Genomic DNA, 19,541 nt, shown 5'->3' on the forward strand with positions numbered 1-19,541 from the left:
CGAGCACCCCAGCCAGCTCCTTCAGCACCCTTGGGTGTATCCCATCCGGTCCCATAGACTTGTGTGTGTCTATGTGATGCAGCAGGTCACTGACTATCTCCTCCTGGATTCTGGGGGGGTCGTTCTCCCAGTCTCTGTCTTCTGGCTGAGGAGGCTGGATTCCCTCAATACAACTAGTCTTGTTATTAAAGACTGAGGCAAAGAAGGCATTAAGCACCTCAGCCTTTTCCTCATCACTTGTTACCATGTTTCCTCCTGCATCTAGCAGGGGGTGGAGGCTCTCCCTGGTCTTTCTTTTGCTGTTGACATACTTATAGAAACATTTCTTGTTGTCCTTGATTGCTGAAGCCAGATTAATTTCCAGCAGGGCTTTAGACCTCCTGATTTCCACCCTACATAGCCTCACAGCATCTTTGTAATCACTGTGAGTGGCTAGCCCCTTCTTCCAAAGGCCGTAAACTCTCCTTTTCTCCCTGAGTTGCAGCCAAAGCTCCCTGTTTAGCCAGGGTGGCCTTCTCTGCCACCAGCTTCTCTTACAGCACCTGGGGACAGCCTGCTCCTGAGGCATTAAGACTTCCTTTTTAAAGAGCACCCAGCCTTCCTAGACCCCTATACCCTTCAGGATCATCTCCCAAGGGATCCTGTCAAGCAGGTGTCCAAACAAGACATGCCTAAACAATGAAGGGAACTAACACCAAACAGCTGTGACAATTAACAGCTTTAGCCTCCCCAGAGTGCCATCCTTAATACTCAGCAGGATTATTTATTTGAAGGTGTAAGTTTCAGCAAGTTAAAATTCATGGAAGGGCTAAAAGCATCATCCAAGAAGAATGTAGTTCTGGATTTTCTTTCCACTTATGATAATGTTTATATCATGTAATGAATTTTGAATCAAAACAGTGAAACACTGTTGCAACTTATAATTGGCTTCCCAAGTGCACCTGAAGGGATGTCTCTCCCACATAACAAGACTCTGTCCCTTGTCTCCATCTAGAATAAAAGGAGCGAGGACTGATGGTGCAAAACCAAGTGTGTACTGCCTGTTACTACTGTTTCACAGAAGTGTCTGCTTGCTACAATTCCTTGTGCTTCTGAAACAGCATGAAGGGGTTCTAATATGTTGAATGTATCTGATAATACTCAGATGTAGTATTTGTGCAGAGTTTTAATTTGTACTACATTTAAATATCTCAGAATGCTTTTTCTGAAAGGGAATAGAATTTTGTGTTTGTCACAATATATTACATTTTGTTGAAGGTGCTGTTAGTGGTGGATAATGAAAAATTAATAAATTCTAAGGAACTCTGTTTTTAAGAGAAACATTCCTGCTTCCACATAAAAAAAAAGGAAATCGCTCAATAGACTCAGAGAATTTTCTTGCGTTTATGAGCAAGAAGGCTATAGATCCAAAAAAAGCAAGTGATTATCTAGGGGTTGGTTAGGGTTTTCTAATACATAAATTCTGAAGAATCCCTTACTAAATGCAGTATCAATTGCTATTACAATGTCTAAGCTGTAGATTACCTGGGTAAAACTCGCAGAACTGACAGAAGTATGGAACTGTGGGACATGTTGATTGCATTTAAAGATATAAAGCAAGCTCCCTTTAAGCATACAGTAATGATGAAAAGCCTCTGAACTGAGAATACCCTTTCATTTTCTCCAGAGGAACTCATTCATGCACAGGGTTTTTGTACTGTAGGACTAATATGGCTGTCCTCAGCAAATGGTTCTGATTTATAGTACTGCAGGATGCTTTGGTTGCTAGCAGAACTTTCTCGTCATTGCTGAAACTCTTCATTCACTTTTGTGGGGATGAAGGAAATGCCTTCTTGGACGTTTTGCTGCTAAAATGAGGTTTTTTTCAAGACCTTAACTGTATTTGCTTGTGCAGTATCTCAAAGTGTTAACATAAAAAAACATTCGGAAATACTAACAGGAAACATAAAAACAACATTTCTCATGAAAATTAGGCACCCAGAGGACATTTTAATACTCAAAAGACGTTCTGGGGAGCTAGTACATTCAACCCATATAAAGGAAGCAGCAGCTGCCAGGGTCTGAAGGATCATGTCAATATTACAGTAAAGTGGTCTCAAGCTCTGTCCTTCAGGTTAATGGAAAAATTGATTCTTTGTATGTAATCAGAAGCAAGGATGAGAGGATGGTACCTTCTTGTGGAGTAGTACTAAGGTTTATTATATGTTCATTGGTAAAAAACATTTTCTCGTTTGTTTCCAGAGGACTTCTTTCCTTCCGAGTTCTTCATCCATTGTGAACAACCTCTTCCCAAGAAGCTCTGTTTTCTGGCTTTTGTGGCTGTTTCATTATGTCTACTTTCCTCTTGTTCCCTCTTCCTTTCCATCCATACAGGGAAAGAACTAAAATCAGAAGCATCTTTCATTAAGAGTCTTATGATATTTGGAATCAAGCAGATTATTCAGGATCTCTTCTTCTTGCATCATGGTTTCAATTGAAAAATTAAAAGGATTACTCAGCTTGTCTGAATGTCTATACTTTGGTTGACCCTTTTTGATTTTCTAACAGCAAAAAGGATGTCCCAATAGTCAGAAATTGTCAGTCTGATAATCTCAAGGAACTAGGATAGGGCTTTGCTCTGCACTCCAGAAAAATATCCCACCACTTTTCTGCTTTTGTTGATACTGTTGTTGTCCCTTCCTTGGAAGTGCTGAAGATAGGCAAACTGATGGATGTTTTTTAAATATCTTATGGCTTTTTACTCCTTCCTGATCTTGTATTCACCTTAAGACTCAATAGAAGACAACATAGAAAAAGTGCTGACCCCGAAGTGAAACAGTGATTAGAGTGATCCTGCAAACAGAATAGCTATGTATGAAGCAAAGGTCCTTCCTAGCCTTGTTTAAACTCCAGCTTCTTTGATGTGATTCTACCAAAATTCAGAAAGAGCTAAAAACTGCTGATTTTCTGTACTACAATTCAGAATGTGCCATGTTTCAATTATACTACAACTATCCAGACCAGACACAAACATCCATCCACCAGTATCCTGCTTTTCCTCTGTTCCCTGAGAACAGAACATCACAACACTCCACACTGCTGTTTTGCACCTAACAGAGCCGATAATGAGTAAGACAGTATTATAAACCTTTGCTGTGACCCAAAATACTGAAATATTTGTGCACATGAGGTTATTTAGTACATGGATACAAGACAGTAGAGTCATATACTTTCCCACACAAATTTTTGTTGCACACTTGGTGCTAAGTGTGACTTTTTAATTAAACCCTGGAATAGCAGTGACTGTGAGTTTATCTAGATGTAGGTAAGCTTCTAATACGAACCAGCAGAAAAGATGTCCTTTTCCACAATCTACAGCAGGAGCTTTTAGCATAGGGAAGCTAAGTGTATCTGATCCTGTTGAATTTGATCCTTGTCTTGTTAGCCTTACTGCTCTTTCACAGCCTGGTATAGGACACCATTTAATCGCAGGATTATTTTCAACAAAGGCCTGGGGGAAAAGAAGGAAAAAGGAAAATATTTTACCACATAAGATCAGATTTCATCACCGATATAAAACAATCTGTATCCATAATCTTCATTTGAAGGAACAAAGCCAAAAAGCAGAAGGACAATCTTGTAGCTACTTTGATAGGCTTTTAAAAATAGTTATAAAAAGGGAGTAATTTAATTTTCACCTTAAATTTTTATTTTTTTTTTTTTTAAATAAGAGTACTCCAGAAATATTCTAATATGCAAATGATGTACATCCCAAACAAAATGTTCAATGTGTGCAAGTCAATTCCTTTGTGATTTGGCTTCCTGTAAAATTCTACTATATATGCACTGGCAATATACTCATTAACAGAACTGAGTCTTGTGGTTGAAAAGAATTAAAACCTTACTGATTAAACCAAAAATCCCACAATATATCCCACTTGCAATAAACTTGAAATCAGAACTAGACTAACTCAGGAATATACCTCCAATCTTTTTTGGTTAACGTAGCAGGACATCTTTTGTAAAACTTACACCTAATAAATGAGGAGGAAAAGGAACTTTCATTACTTTGCTTCAAACCTATGTTGATCACCAGCCACTTGAAATATGAAGATGTAAAGGATTAATCAGATCTGGTAATTTAATTTGCATCTTACTGCGTAAGACTGTTACTGTGTATTAAAGAGACTTGTCACACAGAGAAAGTATTGTATCGTAAACGAAAAAATATTTCTCTACTTTCTCTTGCCCTGTCACCACTGATAGAAGTAGCACATTATCTCAAAGACTAGTTCATTACTACACTAGTATAAAAGAAGAAAGGTGAATTAAAAGATTGCTTTTATAAACAAGTTGCAATGACGGAAATTAGCATATTAAAAAAACCCAGGAAAACCAAATCAAAGTTTTCCTACTTCTCTTCCTATATATAGCAATCATATCAAGCATTGGATGGAAAAAAATTGAAGTAATTCGCTTGCACTAATAAATTTTTAAAATGAAAACAGTTACTATTTCTGAATATAAAAATAACACAAAAACTCTTAAAAATTTTAGATTGCCAACACAAACAAGTCTGGCTGATCAAAAGCTTCATATCATCTGTTATGGACATTAGTTTGATCGAATCTTTTTATTAATACTCATTAAGTTACACATTATGGAAGTATTGCATTTGTGCTTGAGGAATAAATATAATGTTCTTTCTTTTTTCTTGGCGGTATATCAAACATTGATATATAAGACAGCCAGTAATTCAGTGTATATATTAATTTATGAATTTCTACTTGGAAAGTTACAAGATATATTGCAGCATTTCACACAGAAGCTGTAAGTTAGTTTTTACAGAATGAAATACAGTTCAAGAGTACTAGAATGGTTTGATAATTTACCTTAATGTCAAATTGAAGGTATCTTTTGTCCATCTCCTTGGAAACCACACTTTCTATGATGTCTACAGGCACAAGCTGGAAACAATCATATGCTGGGCAAAAAATGTTGTGAGCTTCACCCTCCTGAATTTTCAGATTCAAAAATCTGCCAGAATTTTGTCAGTATTTGTGAATAAAAAGTAAAAATTAAAAGGCTGATGAATACTTTATATTAGGTTCACAGATATTCACATTAATCAATTTTTAAACAAAGAAAAGAAAGTATCCCTTTCTGCTCAAAAGGGCTACAGATTTGATGAACAGCATAATTAAAAAAAATAAAAGAACACTGTCACGGTTCATAAGTGAGTGTCATCAGCTATGCTTAGCCCTATATGTTTGTGGTTTCCATCCTCACCATTTATCAGAGACTGCTATGCAATGTTTAATTAAACTGAGCATTACTTCTAACTTAAATCAGAAATGAAACATGTAAATGTAATTAATCTAGGAAATAATTAATTTGATATGCAATTAATTTTTACAACTGTGGTAGTCAAAATAGGTCTGCTCTTGAAAATAAATTTCTAAATGGAGACTTTTATAGTCCCCAGGCACCAGAATGCAAGACAGAATGAGCTCGGAAATCTGCTGAAAGCTGGACTTTACCTAACAGTGCACAAGGTTACTTAGTTTAAAAGCTGTAACTTAGTTATTATTCTGACATCAAGGATGATACTCATCTCATCTAACGGACAGGCAGCTAGTCTAAGTTAGTCACCTAGGATCCTTTAACAGTTAAGGGAGAGAGACTTGCCAATTCATCCCATCTTAGATTTGTATCTTAGAATGAGATAACTCAGTCCTGGCTATGCTCCGAGTAACTTAGAAATGACTGGCTCAGAAAAATGAATCCCACCCTAGATGTGCCACTGCAAACACTTGCTTGACATTGAACTGTAGCTCTGACTGTATGTACAAATCACAGTACGCATAGTCCAGCACCCAAATTAGAAGCACCATGTCAAGCCAGTGATCTCTTCTACATCGCTGCATAACTATTTGCAAGACAACAGAAGCATGACTATTAATTTTCTTGCCACTAAAAAGAATTGCCTTCTAAAAGCTCATATGGAAGAGAGGGATGGGTTCATATGAATTGGACTGATCTGCAGTAGGACTACGACACTGTAGCAAGACACTATAGTGGTACATGTAGTACAATCTCCTGAATGGGGACAAAGATAAATATAAAGGCACTGCATACAGATACAATTATTCCTGGGGAGTATGATTAATATTTCTACTAGCATAATTAGCCATGTCTGAGTTTTTTACTAGCATGACTATTCTGACTTTAAAAAAAAAAAATCTAGTACCAAGAGCATTACACTAATAGAACTTTTAAGCTAGATCTACTCCTCAATTATTAGCCCTCAACATAAGAAAGCATTTTCATTGCTTTTCTGACTGGAAGTGGATTTACGATGCCTAAATTTAGTATGCTAAACTAAGAGATGGAATTAAGCATGTGCTTAATTTAGAAAGTGTAAACCCCAATGCTGCCAACACCACACACACATTGAGCAAATCAAAAGTAGGCTCATCTATTTACACATAGGCTTAAAACATTTGCTTAAGAGTTTTGCTGAACCAGGACCAAAACAAACATTACATAAGTCTAAAACAGTTGATGGCCACTTTGAGTGACAACTTAAATATTCGACAGCGTCAAACCAGCAACTCTTTGAAACCAAAAGAGTTTATGGTCTCTGTCCTTTCCTCTTCAAAATGGCAAGTATGAAAGTTTCTCAAAAGATGGAAAAGTACATATACTCACGCCTCCCAGCATGCTCTGCAGAAGTCATGTCCACAAGGCATATCCACTGGGTCTTCAAACACAGAAATATTACACATACAAATGTCACACTGTAGATGAAAAAAATACTTCTGATTAAGAAATACCCTACAGCCTTTCATATTGTTAGCAGGACATGTTACATTGGAACATCTCAGCAAAAATTTAAAGTGTTCAGTAGGGGGAAAAAATCTAACTGTAACCAGAAAAAAAAAGTTATTTAAGCTATAGAAATAGAAATGGGAAAGACTAGGCATCTCTGTTTCTGTACCTCCCTATCCAAACAGCCCATTTTGGGGTGCCTTCCATCATGCTCTCCAGCTCAGTAAGTGCTTCACCCTGCAGAGTGCTGGGACCTTGGAGTTAAGACAAAAGGGACCTGAATTTTTCATCACAAACAGCCAGAAATCAGAGTTTGGAGATGACAGAGGCTACAGGAAATGTTTAGCATCTCACACAAGCAGTCCAAACCAAGGCGGAGCAATTTGGTTCTACAACAGCAGCAACTATTTTGAGTAATAATATACATAAATACTACTTTAAAAAAAATATTTTGAGGCTTTCAATCAAAATAAAGAGTAAATTAAGCTACAAATATTCCAACAGAATATATCACTACTGAATTCTATGCAACTAGGTACTACTGAAAAATTAACACTGACTATTGAGACCCTTACTCTGAAAACATTTAAAGCATAGGAATGAATCTACTCATTGCTTGTGGTTAGGCATGAAAACAGATATTCATGTTCTTCAAGGAGTACAAACAGATTTTTTTTTCCATTGGAACAAAGATTTCATGAAAATTTACTTCAACTTTCAATACATTAGGTATTATACACATGTAGGATATTTTCAAAAAGTTAGCCTACAGTATGCCACTTTTTAAAAGCACTTGTTTTACAGCCAAAACCAAACCAAACAAAATTGGTCTTTAAAGTGCAAAACTCAGTGAAGGCATTTATTGTTGTTTCAGTCATTTCAGCTTATTGTCTTGCCAAAATTAAACATTTTAGAAGTTGACAAAGGATCAAAAATGTTCACTATTAAATTTATATGAGTTTTCAATTTTCTTTAAAATGTAACTTTAAAATAAGAAATTTCATGAAGCCCTGAGTTTAAAATATCAAATACAGAACATTTACTGGAACAGTTTTAAATATAAGATAGGATGTAAATGCAAAATCTGAAAAGGACCTTTATAGCTTGAGGTTTTATCTATTGCTTTTAGTTTTCATTTTCCTCCAAAAATGAGGGACTTCAGAAAAATATGTATTATTTCATAAACAACATTTTGAAAATACTATTTTGATAGCTTTTTATAAGATTTTAAACAAACAGGAATACTAAATGTAGAACTCTGGATTTGGAGTTAGACACACTAGATCTAGAATGGCAATCATTATCCAAACCTGTATTCCTGGCCTATGGGCCATCAATGAAAAACAAAACACACAATGTAAAACTGAAGACATGTAATCTTTCATTACACATTTTAATTAGGAAATATTCCCAGACAATATTTAACTGCTAATGGAAATAAATGTATGATAACGTTATTCCTTCTACATAGCTTCTTCTTCAGCATTTTACAATTAAAGAAATAAAAGATTTCTATGCAGGAATGCAAAATCTTAATTTTCATATGAGATCTAGGGATGATCCATTTGCAAGACTGCATATAATATTCTAGAAAAATGCTTAGGTCATGGAGCAAAAGTTTTATAATGCTGCAGCTGCAGATTATTAAAAAGAGAACTCTGTCTTCCAAAAGAACCACACTGATTTTAATGAAAGGCGCTTTCATATTTCAAATTTGCAATAGCCTTGTAAACCGCCTGAAGCAACCCACACATAGTAAAAGTAATTATAAGCTTACAGTACACTAGTGGGCTGACATTTCAAAATGCAGACAAAGAGAATTCTGTTTCCTAAAGAAAAAATTTTCAAAAGGCAGGGTTCACAGCATTGAGTACATTCAGGGAAATGGATACAATGAAAGTGAACATCTTGGTACGTATGAGATGAGAAGCTCAGATGAACCAAATGTACTGATGTGACTGTAGCTGGCTAAAACACCACTTTGTGAGTGACAGCCAAGGTGAAAACAGCGTGCTTTCTATTAGCCAGATGCTCAGTGGTGTTATTGTAGAGAACGTTTAAGGTGTCAACTTCTCTGTTCACCACTTTTGGAAAGAGAAACACTTTACACCTTTACAAATGACAGTGCAGCCCTCCTGTCCACATAGGTGCGCTATGTTTAGAAAAAAGCTCTTTTGCCCTGCTAGTTTCAGGTTTATTTATAAACTTACCACAGCTGTCTCAATGTCTCCTGGTGAGGGGCTGATTTCATCAGGGGAAGTTACAGAAGAGCGAGTAGTACGTGGAGTTCGTGGAGAAGGAAGCGTATCCCACGCGTTGTATCCACTTGGAGGGGGAGTTGGCATCTGAACGCCTGAACGCTGGCAGCAGTTCTCTGGATTAGACATCCATGCTTCAAGTAACTTCTCCCTGTCCCAGTCTTCAATAAATATACAGATACAAGAAATTATGCAGCTGACTGTCTAAAATATATTTTGTAACTGCATCTCAAAAGAATACATAAACATTAAGTTAAAAATTTTAGAAATAAATAAATATGATAAAGTGTAAGTGAATGGAACTTTAAATTTTACAGAACACATTCCAAGATCATACATAATGCAATGTATTTACATAAATAATTGCATCGCAAGTGTCTCCTTTCCCTGTAATATCAATCTTAAATAAAATTATTTTTATTATTTACAGCAATTGTAGTAGCTAGGAGACTCAATCAGAAACTAGAACTGCAGTGACTTGCAAAGACTGATCAAAATATAACAGCCCTTGTACCACAGAATTTTCAGTATTTTCCCTTCTATGAAAAAAATAATTGCTCAATATGGATTCACTTTCATCTATTGTGTTTTTTTAAGACAATGAAGCCAAGCGCTACAAACAAAGGAAGAAGACTAAGATACAAGTGGATTACAAAAAGATTTGCGACCTAATGAGTTACCAGTCTTTATATACGCATGTAAGAGTTATTATGCATTTCTGGGAAAAAAAAAGAAAAAAAATCCTACCTGATCGCAAAAGGTATTTCATATATTCTTATTACATTTTTATTCTATAATTGCTACTGAATGCTTAACTTTTATTCATAACATTGCCCTTATATATACAAAAAAGAACTAGCAAAACAAATTTTATTATGTATAAAGATCTTAAAACTAAATCAAATCTTTCTTAATCACTGTTTGAAATGTTTTGTTTCTGATCCCTAAGAGTACTACTAAAGATATCTTAAGAATAATGATTTTTTTCTATTAAAAATACTTAAAAGTTCTCATTTAAGAATAAATCTATCAAATTCCTATATGGATTTGAATCTCAACCTATCAACATTATGCAGAGATCAGATGAACTAGAAATTCAGAAGGAAAGAGAAATCTCCTGATTTTTTCCTATTGCTTTAAATAAATATTTTAAAGGGTTTTTTTTCAATGTTAGATACTCCCACTGGAGACTCAATGTTATTAACCAAAAGATCTGTGCTAGTTTTATTGAATTTTAGATTTTATAAGAAAAAGATAAATAGTATTCCCATACTGTATTAATGCTGGGAAAAAAAATTATATGTGTTCTAAGCACTGAACTTAGTAAAAATATTGCCCCTGTCAAATAACGATTACTATCATACTAAAATCTGCTCCCTCCTAATATGAAAAAGTCTTTGAGTTGGAGATGATTTACTGATCAGGTGCTTACTTATCTAAGCTAAAACATATCATGGGTTAGTTTAATTTCATTTGTTTGAAGACATGGATCCTGAAGATATTTACACTTTAAAAATTATAAATTTTATTAGCATTTTTCAGATTACCCATAGCTTATAATATTTCAGAGGGGAGCTGACTGATGCTAAGATACAGATAGTTTGTGAGCAGTTTTCTTGAGCTCCTTTGTTTGTACTGTATCTTTAAAATTACCCAGGGTTAAGACATGCTACGAAATGCATTCCACTGTGTTTTCTTTACTAACTTATGAGTTTTAGTAAAATATGAGGTAGTTAGATTTGCTGAATTGCCTCTCTTCTATCCTGAAATCAACTGCTGTATAATGAACTAGAAGAGAAACAGGAACAATGTTGAAAAAAACACTCGTAGAAAAACTGTAATTTATTTTCATGGCTGCCATAATATTTTTTTATCTTGGCTCTAACTCTACATACTTCTATCTCTTAACTAAAAAAAAAGAAAAGAAAAATACACTCTTAACTCTTACAGCCTGTATCAGTAAATTGATATAGTTGTATGATAAAAGAAAGCAAAGGTTGCTGGATTAAATATTACATGTCTGTAAACTATTAAAAGTAGTACATAACAATGATCTTTCCAAGATTTTAAAACATGCTTTTCATACATTAAGTATGAATTAAGTTAAGATTTCACATTATGCTTTTATGAATTTCAAGATTAAATGCAAAAACATTATCATTTGGCATATGATGTTTTCCAATTGTCTAAGCCTTTGTAAATAGCTCAGTTATTCCCTTTCCTAGGCTGAACCAATTCTATATCTTCATTTCAAATAAAATAAATTCTGTTTGAATAATTTCCAGCATATGACTACAGCTACAGGCAAAACAGTTGACTTTCTCATGACTTGCAAATTGTTTGTGCTTCTTTCTCTGTACTGGCCAATTGCATTAAGTTACTGCTACATCACTAAGGCAACATCAGTAGAATGACCTTTCCAACACAGACTGATTTCTTCTCAACTTTCAATTCCTGCTTGCTAGATGTTGGCAGACATTTCTCCACAGTTTCCATCAACCTCACTGCTTTTGGACTTATGGACTGTGCTGCAAGTTCAAATGGTGTTGCCATCATCTTCCTTTTCAAAGTATCTGCACAGGTCAGAGAATCTGCCTACCTACTTAGTCAAATATTTAGTAATATTTAGCCTTAATGAGAGTATGCTGAGAATCTAAAATAGCATTCAAATATTGCCTATATTATAAATATATTACAAGAATTAAAGAAATAATCAATGTTAAAAAAATATATATGCAAAGACTGTGCCTTAAATATCATCAGACTGGCACAAGTTCATGCTGACTTAATTCAGTGTTAAAAGGAACACAAATACCAAATATTAAAGATAATGTAAAAGAGAGGAGTTTCAGGTACCGTATCTCCTCATGAAAGTCTGCCAAATGTTGTGGGTTTAAAATAATGTCTTCCTATTTCACTTTTCCTTCTCTATTTTCACAAGGAGCCCACAAAAACAATAGGGTATGAAAGCTTAATTCAGCAATACGGTGATGAGCATGCAAACCATTAACTGCCTGAGTAGTTCCTTTGGCATACAGTAACAATGCAGATGCTTCAGTAAGCATAAGTTTTGAATCACTGAATCAAAGCCGAAAGCTTCCACTGAGTTTCAGAGATACTTTTGTCTGGAGCGAACACACTGAATTCAGTATATCCCTGTTCTGACAACCCCAGTTCAAATTACCCAACAAGAGCACAGACTGATTTCAGTGAAATTAAACTAATTACAGATACACACATGGAAAAGTATACCCTTTATTAAAAGAGCAACTATAAAAATCCTTCAAAGGACACTTGTAGGCTTTAAACCCCAAGGCAATTTCCAAGTATTTATTACAATGGTGAGACTGCTTTTATTGAAAAACAAAAAAAAGATCCAGTTTTATACACAAATATATAGTGGCAGAAAACCAATGGTCTGACAAAAATAGGTACAAGGAATTTGACTTCTCTGACATATAAAACCATGGAAGTTCTACTTCTGTGTCTCTCACTTAAATAGGAAAGCTCTGTTTCTTCACCCTGCTTAAGTTAAAATATCTTCCATTATAATTCCTAGTTTGAAACACTTTCCTATCAGCTTCCCTATCTGCCTCAATGCTTTCTGACATACTGCAGCTGTACATCTTCCTGAAGTACTGTGTGAACTGTTTCCTGGTATTTGATTAACCGTTACTCCTCTTTCACTTGGAAATAAAAAGTAAACATACAACTGCAATTTTGGTTTTGCTGAAAAGAGTTTCTTTAGTCTTAAAGGTTTTGGATTACCATGTGCCCGAAGTAGAGCTTCTGCAGTAAAGAGTGGAGCTTGGAGCATGTCAGCAGATTCCACAATCAGCATATCCTTAAGCCTTCGCAGGTCCTGAAGTCTTAGCCCCTCATATGGCTTTAAGAAGAAGAAGAAAGACAATTCATGTCTATAAGTATTTTTCAGTCTCTAATGCCATATTAAAATGAAAACATTCTAAGCACTGTTACTGATCTTACTCTCAACTGTGAGGTAATATGTGCAAAATTTATTCATTGTGCAGACCAATGACCATGCAAAGCTATACAGAAACACTGTCATTTTGCAGTATTTATAGTCTGCTCTTTGTACCTTTCAAAATCTAAAAGACAGTATCTCTAGAGTTCACCATTATAGCTGAAGGCCATGCTCAAACGATGAACTAGTCTAACATTGACTCTCTCAAAGCTAGATTTTCACAGAATCCAGCTGAATTTTGGAGTGATTAAACCTTGATATTGTGGCATGGGTATGAGAATGCGTGACTAGATTTGAACTAAGAATTTCAGGGGAGAGCGAGAGAAAGGACAGGTTAACATACATTGCATACAGATTCTCTCACATTAACTTATACGTGAATTGAGACCCATTAATTTTGAATTGCTCTGGAGGAGGATACAGTGAGACATTAGATAGTAAAAAGGGATACATTTGTAAATAGAATCAGGTACAGAACTTTTGAGGCAACATCCACCCTCACAGAAGCGAAGAAGTCGGTCATGAATAGGATAGATGAGACATGCAGTTAAGAGGTTCACAGAAACAGAATGGTTGAGGTTGGAAGGGACCTGCAGATGTCATCTGGTCATAGAACCAGCTGCCCAGGACTTGTCTAGACGGCTTTTGAATATCTCCAGGGCTGGATATTCATTGTACATGAAGATGTCAAAACTCTTTTTGAGAAACAATGGACAACTCTGATAGCCCTGCACAGTCAGAGCAGATCATCCCAGCCGCCTTCCTGGTCTGCAGCTCCACCCCCTTATTACAGAATTAAAAAAAGGTCAAAGTAGAAAGACAAAAAAGCAATCATTTTAGGATTCTGAATTAGCTCCAACCCAGATACTAGAGATGCATACACATGTTCTGCAGACTCCTTTTTAAAACTAAGAAAGGAAGAACATGATAGCAAATAATGTATTTCTTAGTGTTGCACAGGGAAAATGCCCAAAAGGTAGAAAGAGAAATGCAAGTGGGAGGATATGTACAGAGAATGGATACAGAAAGGTATGTAAAAAAAAAAATCTTACATACACCGGATTTATTTATATAAAGGATAGCTAACAAAAGATTTAAAGTATTTGACATAAAACTGGCATGTGCTCAGGCCACCAAACGGCAACTGTCTTCACCAATTTGGAGAAGAAAGGTCACAGAGGAGCAGCGATAATAGATAACAACAGTTAAGACCATGCATTATTATTATTTACTATTTATATTTTTATTTTATGTGGAGCATAGTTCAGGACTCTTCAGTGCTAGATAATATGCACACACATGCATGCATACATACACAGACATGAAGCTAAAGACTGGTTTTGTCCTTGGAAGTTTACAATCTAAGTGAAAGTCTACTGTGCACATAACCCTTTGAGGATAACAAGCAGGTGGCTGAAGAGAATGGGAGAATGGATACCCTGGGCTTATAAATTATTTTGTTCTTTCAAGACACCTACTCTAAAAACATAACATGCTTCATACATTCTAGGTAACACAATAAACCCTATAAAACACATCTAAAAACATAACTAACTCCCACAAGGACCTCTTCTGTTAGCTAGTCAATAAAATAAACAGGAACCTCTCTATATTAGAAATTTTGTGATCAGCGAGAGTAATGGTGCCATGGCTCTGCATTGGGTCTTTGTCCTTTTGGAGAAAGCAAGAAAAGCGTAAGAGAAATGGACTGTGAGTGTCCTGACCTTTATCCTGATTGCCCAAGTTCAGGGAGTTTCAGTATGTCCTTCCATTGCTGATCACGCATGACTCAGTAAAGGACAATCTGAACGTTAATGGCTCGCACTGAAATAAATTTGGGCCACTTGATTCATAGCATGCTGGAATCTGACCTACTTAATTTCTTACAAAAGAGATCATGTATAAAAACATGTCAGAGAGACAGGGATACAAACAGCTGGGTGCCTGAATGATTATAATTGTGTGAATATACTGAAAAAAAATGGAAACAAAGAGTAAATCGTCTTGACTAAATCTGAACTGCATTTTGAACTGCAATTGTAAAACAAATAGCTTTGTCAGCACAACAGTACTAAATTCTTGAAGATCACAGATATCATAAAACATATATCATCGTGTCTTTTCTGTTAAACCTGCAATATATATGTATATTTTAGGACCTAGTATTTTATCCTGAAATGCAGATATGCTCAAAATTATACTTAACTGATTGGTTCTAGGTCAAACACTGGCAAGTATCTCCCTTGAGTAACAGACTATGATATTATCTCAGCTGGAGCATTCCACACAAGCCATCAGGGATTTTGGGATCCTGTGGTTTTTAAGAATTCTAATTTTATCTTTTTAAGTAAAGAGGGAAGTATTTCTTAAGAATGTGTTTGAAACTTCAGACATTTGTTTCATAAAATAATATATGAGCCCACAGAAGAAGTTGAAAGAAAAGAAATTTTAGGCTGGCACTATTAAGGAGCTGAATCTGGAAATTCCAGAGTGAAGGCTTTATACAATGAAAATCCTTAAAAATGTTACTGTGTACAAGACATAGTCTTGTAGAGACTTGTGAAGACAGTCTTTAGTTATAAGGATGTATATCCTTTATGTAATGTCACAGAGGTTTGTTTTTAACTACTTCAAAAATGGATGACTTATCTGTGCACTGCCATATACTGTAAAGGATTTTGATTACAGCTATGATGCTCAGAGAGCTTCTTTCATACTCATTTATGGAGGAGCTCTTTATTGATATTTACTGTGAAAAAGGCATTGTTCAATATTAGCATCATTTAACTATATGATGATTTTGGAATATACTATTTGAGTTACTATTTTAATGCTTTGGTGATTTCTCATTACAGATTTCAACATTTTTGTATTCTCAAGAGCCCTTCTTTTTAACTATTTTCTTCTCAATTTTTTACCACTAATACTTAGATATCATAAATTATATAATTGTTTTTCTCCTGAAAGTACTTTTAATATGTAAGCTGGTTATTTTAACAGCTCATTTCAAACTATTATTTTCTTTACTTCTATATTACCGTTAAAATAGACAAGGGCAAAGTAACTGCTACAGTGATGACTATATAATTAAATGGTGTCAAATATACTTCATGTAAATATCCTCCCTTATGGGTGGAAGGAGTTCTATAGTTAATGGAGTCATGTATTAAAAAAATTATCTACACTCCATTTAACTCATTCAAGTATATACACTATATGTATATAAAGGTATATATATCTAGATTAACTACTTGTACTCAGTCCCCTTCTCTCCTTTCACTTAATAAACCATTCTCTATCTATAAAGTACATTTTAATCATTTTAGATAACTCTTCTTATTTATGACATTTGCATTATATATATATATTTATATGACATCAGTTCTGGAACTGAAGAAAACCATTCCAATCACTATACACTCAATAAATCTGTGTTACATTCACCAACAGTGTACTTCCACAGTATTCAGTGGCACATACGTAAAACAAAATTCTGTACTTTGCAATTGCACAATGTATTTCAGTGAGTCTGACTGAGAGCCTGTTCTGGATGATCTGCTTTGAAGTAGTGCTCATTCCCAGGTGTTTCTTCTGTAAGTTTTAAACATTCTATGATGTGATTGAAATTAAGGTGCCTGTTATCTTCCAGGGATACATCACCCACACAAATATGCTCCCATGCTAGAATAAACAGCGAATTAGAAGACTGTGCAAATAAAACAACCAAAATATATAAAAGTAGTTTAAAAAATAATATTCATATAATTTAATTTTTAAAAAGTAATATAATTTAGTGTAACTTCAATTAGATTTATAAGATAAATATAAACTTAGATTTTATGTAACAGAGATAATTTTTTGGAAACTGTTCATCAACAAAGTAAGAGAAAAGAATCAAGACAAAGAAGGTCATCCAAAATACACTCCTGGCTTGTTTTCTAAAACCCTTTCCACTGCCCACACATTATAGATGGATCCTCTTTTGCTATAATTAACTACAGTGTTAAGAGAGTCATGCTTTATATTCCATTCTTAAAATACTTGGCATTTCCATTTTATATAGGGAAATACAAATTATGTGTATGTTGGTACATTGTTTTCCTTCCAAACTGCATTTTGTGGAAACACACTGAAGGATCATGTTTGTGTTTCAAAACTATTAGGGCCTGTTTGCTACCCATCTTCAACTGCAGTCTCTAATTTGATCACTAAAAATGTTTGAGGTGTACTAAAACCAAAGTAAAATAGAAATGTTGCTTTAAAAATATGCTTCAGGGAGCACTGCAGTAAAATGAGATTTTAAAAGGTTGGGTAACTGTACGACATAAATGGATTTCATTCAGAAACACTTGTGGAAGGAGTAAACTGAACTTCTGGAAGATGGACAGCTCTGCTGTCGGGCTCTCAAACTTGAAATGTGGGTCTACTCAGCAATCTGTATTTCTTGATGCTTGAGAGCCTCTGTAATCAAAGAAAGGTATGTGCAAGTTATTTCTTTCACTATTACAAGCGTTTCAATTCTAAACATGAGCACTGACGTAACTTGTAATATTTCAATGTGAAGAACACATGAACTGGTTCTCAACATCAGAAACAAAGCTTTGTTATTACTCTAAATACACACTTAAATTCAGTGTGTGCACAGAGCACTACAAAAATCTTTTGCTCTGTAGGAAAAGAGGATTATTTTTCTGCTGTAAACATGGCAGGTCTGGATTGGGAGGTATTGGGTACTATCATTCCAGCTACTACTGTGCATATCATAAACACCAGAGTTAAGCCCGTTTGGCTGTTTTGCCTGGGAAGAAATCCTCTTCATGGTTTTCAAATGTTTCATCTTTTCCTCTAACCTTCATTCAAGAGATGAAATGAAATGACTTTGAAAATTCATTTCATGGTGTTGCAAAGTTTTTTAATTCCTTATTAATTAACTTTTTGTGTTTTGGAAGGATGCTTAAGGGTATCACCAAACAATGATTAAACAAGCATTTTGCACACTTGCTTCCCTCAGTGTTTAATATTTTTTAAAACTGAAATTGAGAGAAAAAAAGTAGAGGACCATCTCTGAGGGGCAATTTTGGTGAAGGATATGTGTTCTGGGGGAGGCTTTTCGATCACTTCTCATGCCCCATTAAGATAACAGCTGGAGGCATCACCATAGCCAGTGGTAAGTGCAGCTTTCACTGCCTGTCCCAGACATCCATCCACAGACCTGGACGACAAGGACATGTAGTCATTTGGATTGCAGTTCAGTGCTAGCCTTTCTAAGGGTGGTTTTTTTCAACTGGTTTTGGCCACTCTGAGGGCTAAGATAGAAAAATTAACTTCCCCTGGCTACATGCTCTTGGTATCTCTCTTGTGCTAGCACTTGTGCTGGTACAGTTGCACAAGAATTTAGAGAACTTATCCCACTGAAAAGTCAAAAAGAAAGAGGAGGAAAAAGAAAAGAAGGGAGCACATGAAAGCAGAATTGCTCTATGTGAAGCCCCAAGACCACCAATAGGTGTACCAAATTGCAGGCTGACATTTTTCAGCTTGTGAATCTTAGAAGATGTGGGAAAGCTGCCCTGGTATGTCAGATGGATCCAGGTCTGCAGGCCTGCCTGTAGTTCGGTTCTCACATTCAACAACTTTGCTAAAAACAAGACAAATGAGGAACAGGACTGTATCTTTTAACACTCAGTGCAAATTGACATAACTACCTTTTATGTGAGTCCCTTGTAACTATCAAGTCTTTAAGCTGATTTTGCTCTGAGCATCTACCTTAGTCATGAGACATTATTTTCTCTTGCCAAAAAAGCCTGTTCTAGTGCTTCTTGATTTGCCCCACTCGTATTTGCAAGTTCCTATTCTCTTAGCTGTGCTGATGCACATGCCAGCAAACCCATGCTATAAATACAATTATAGAAATTATTCAGGTTAAATAAACCAATTACATATTACCACACTTTTTAAAACTTTTCCTTCTTTTAAGCCAAATCATTGCTATGATTCAGTCGACAACATAACCATCCAAACAGTTCTACTTGTACAGCCAAAGGAGTGGTAAACTGCAATTGTGGCAGGAAACTGCAGCAGTCTTTTAAAGTGGTTTTGCCAACAAAGAAAATATCATTTCGAACTATACTCTTAAAACAATTTGGGTGTCTCTATATGGGAATATTCAGAGAAACTAAAATGAGTTAATTACATTTGTTATTTCAATGTACATTTCAAGTATATTAAAACTCATCTCAAAACCTCTCATCTAGGAATAAACAATCCAATTAAGCTTGTTTATATTTGAATTTATTCAAGAAAATTAGTCAGAAAATTAATTGAACAGTACAAAGACTTTCTTACTTTCAAATAAAAGTGACCATGCATGGTCTTTTTCAGGGAAACAGCTGATGTGTTCTCAGCCTACTCATATCTAAATCTGTATGAACTTTCTTTTAAGCGTCATTAGGCTGTAAGTGGGCTAAGCTAGTAAAAGGCAAGGCCATGCT

At 35.2% G+C, this 19,541-nt stretch overlaps 1 protein-coding gene across 5 annotated transcripts in view; it reads right to left on the reverse strand.

Annotated features, from left to right (window-relative positions):
* The window catches only part of ANKIB1 (ankyrin repeat and IBR domain containing 1), a 104,289-nt gene that overhangs the window by 19,541 nt on the left and 65,207 nt on the right, over nucleotides 1-19,541 (reverse strand). For all 5 annotated transcript variants that reach the window (XM_074864631.1, XM_074864629.1, XM_074864610.1 and 2 more), the window contains exons 5-9: nucleotides 12,837-12,954; nucleotides 9,021-9,229; nucleotides 6,691-6,779; nucleotides 4,872-5,016; nucleotides 3,324-3,490 (exon numbers count right to left, since the gene is read on the reverse strand). In XM_074864631.1, the coding sequence (XP_074720732.1) occupies nucleotides 3,324-3,490; nucleotides 4,872-5,016; nucleotides 6,691-6,779; nucleotides 9,021-9,229; nucleotides 12,837-12,954 (728 nt within the window). The remainder of the gene's footprint in view (nucleotides 1-3,323; nucleotides 3,491-4,871; nucleotides 5,017-6,690; nucleotides 6,780-9,020; nucleotides 9,230-12,836; nucleotides 12,955-19,541) is intronic.

This window comes from Strix uralensis, chromosome 1, assembly GCF_047716275.1.
Source record: "Strix uralensis isolate ZFMK-TIS-50842 chromosome 1, bStrUra1, whole genome shotgun sequence".
Lineage (NCBI taxonomy): Eukaryota > Metazoa > Chordata > Aves > Strigiformes > Strigidae > Strix > Strix uralensis.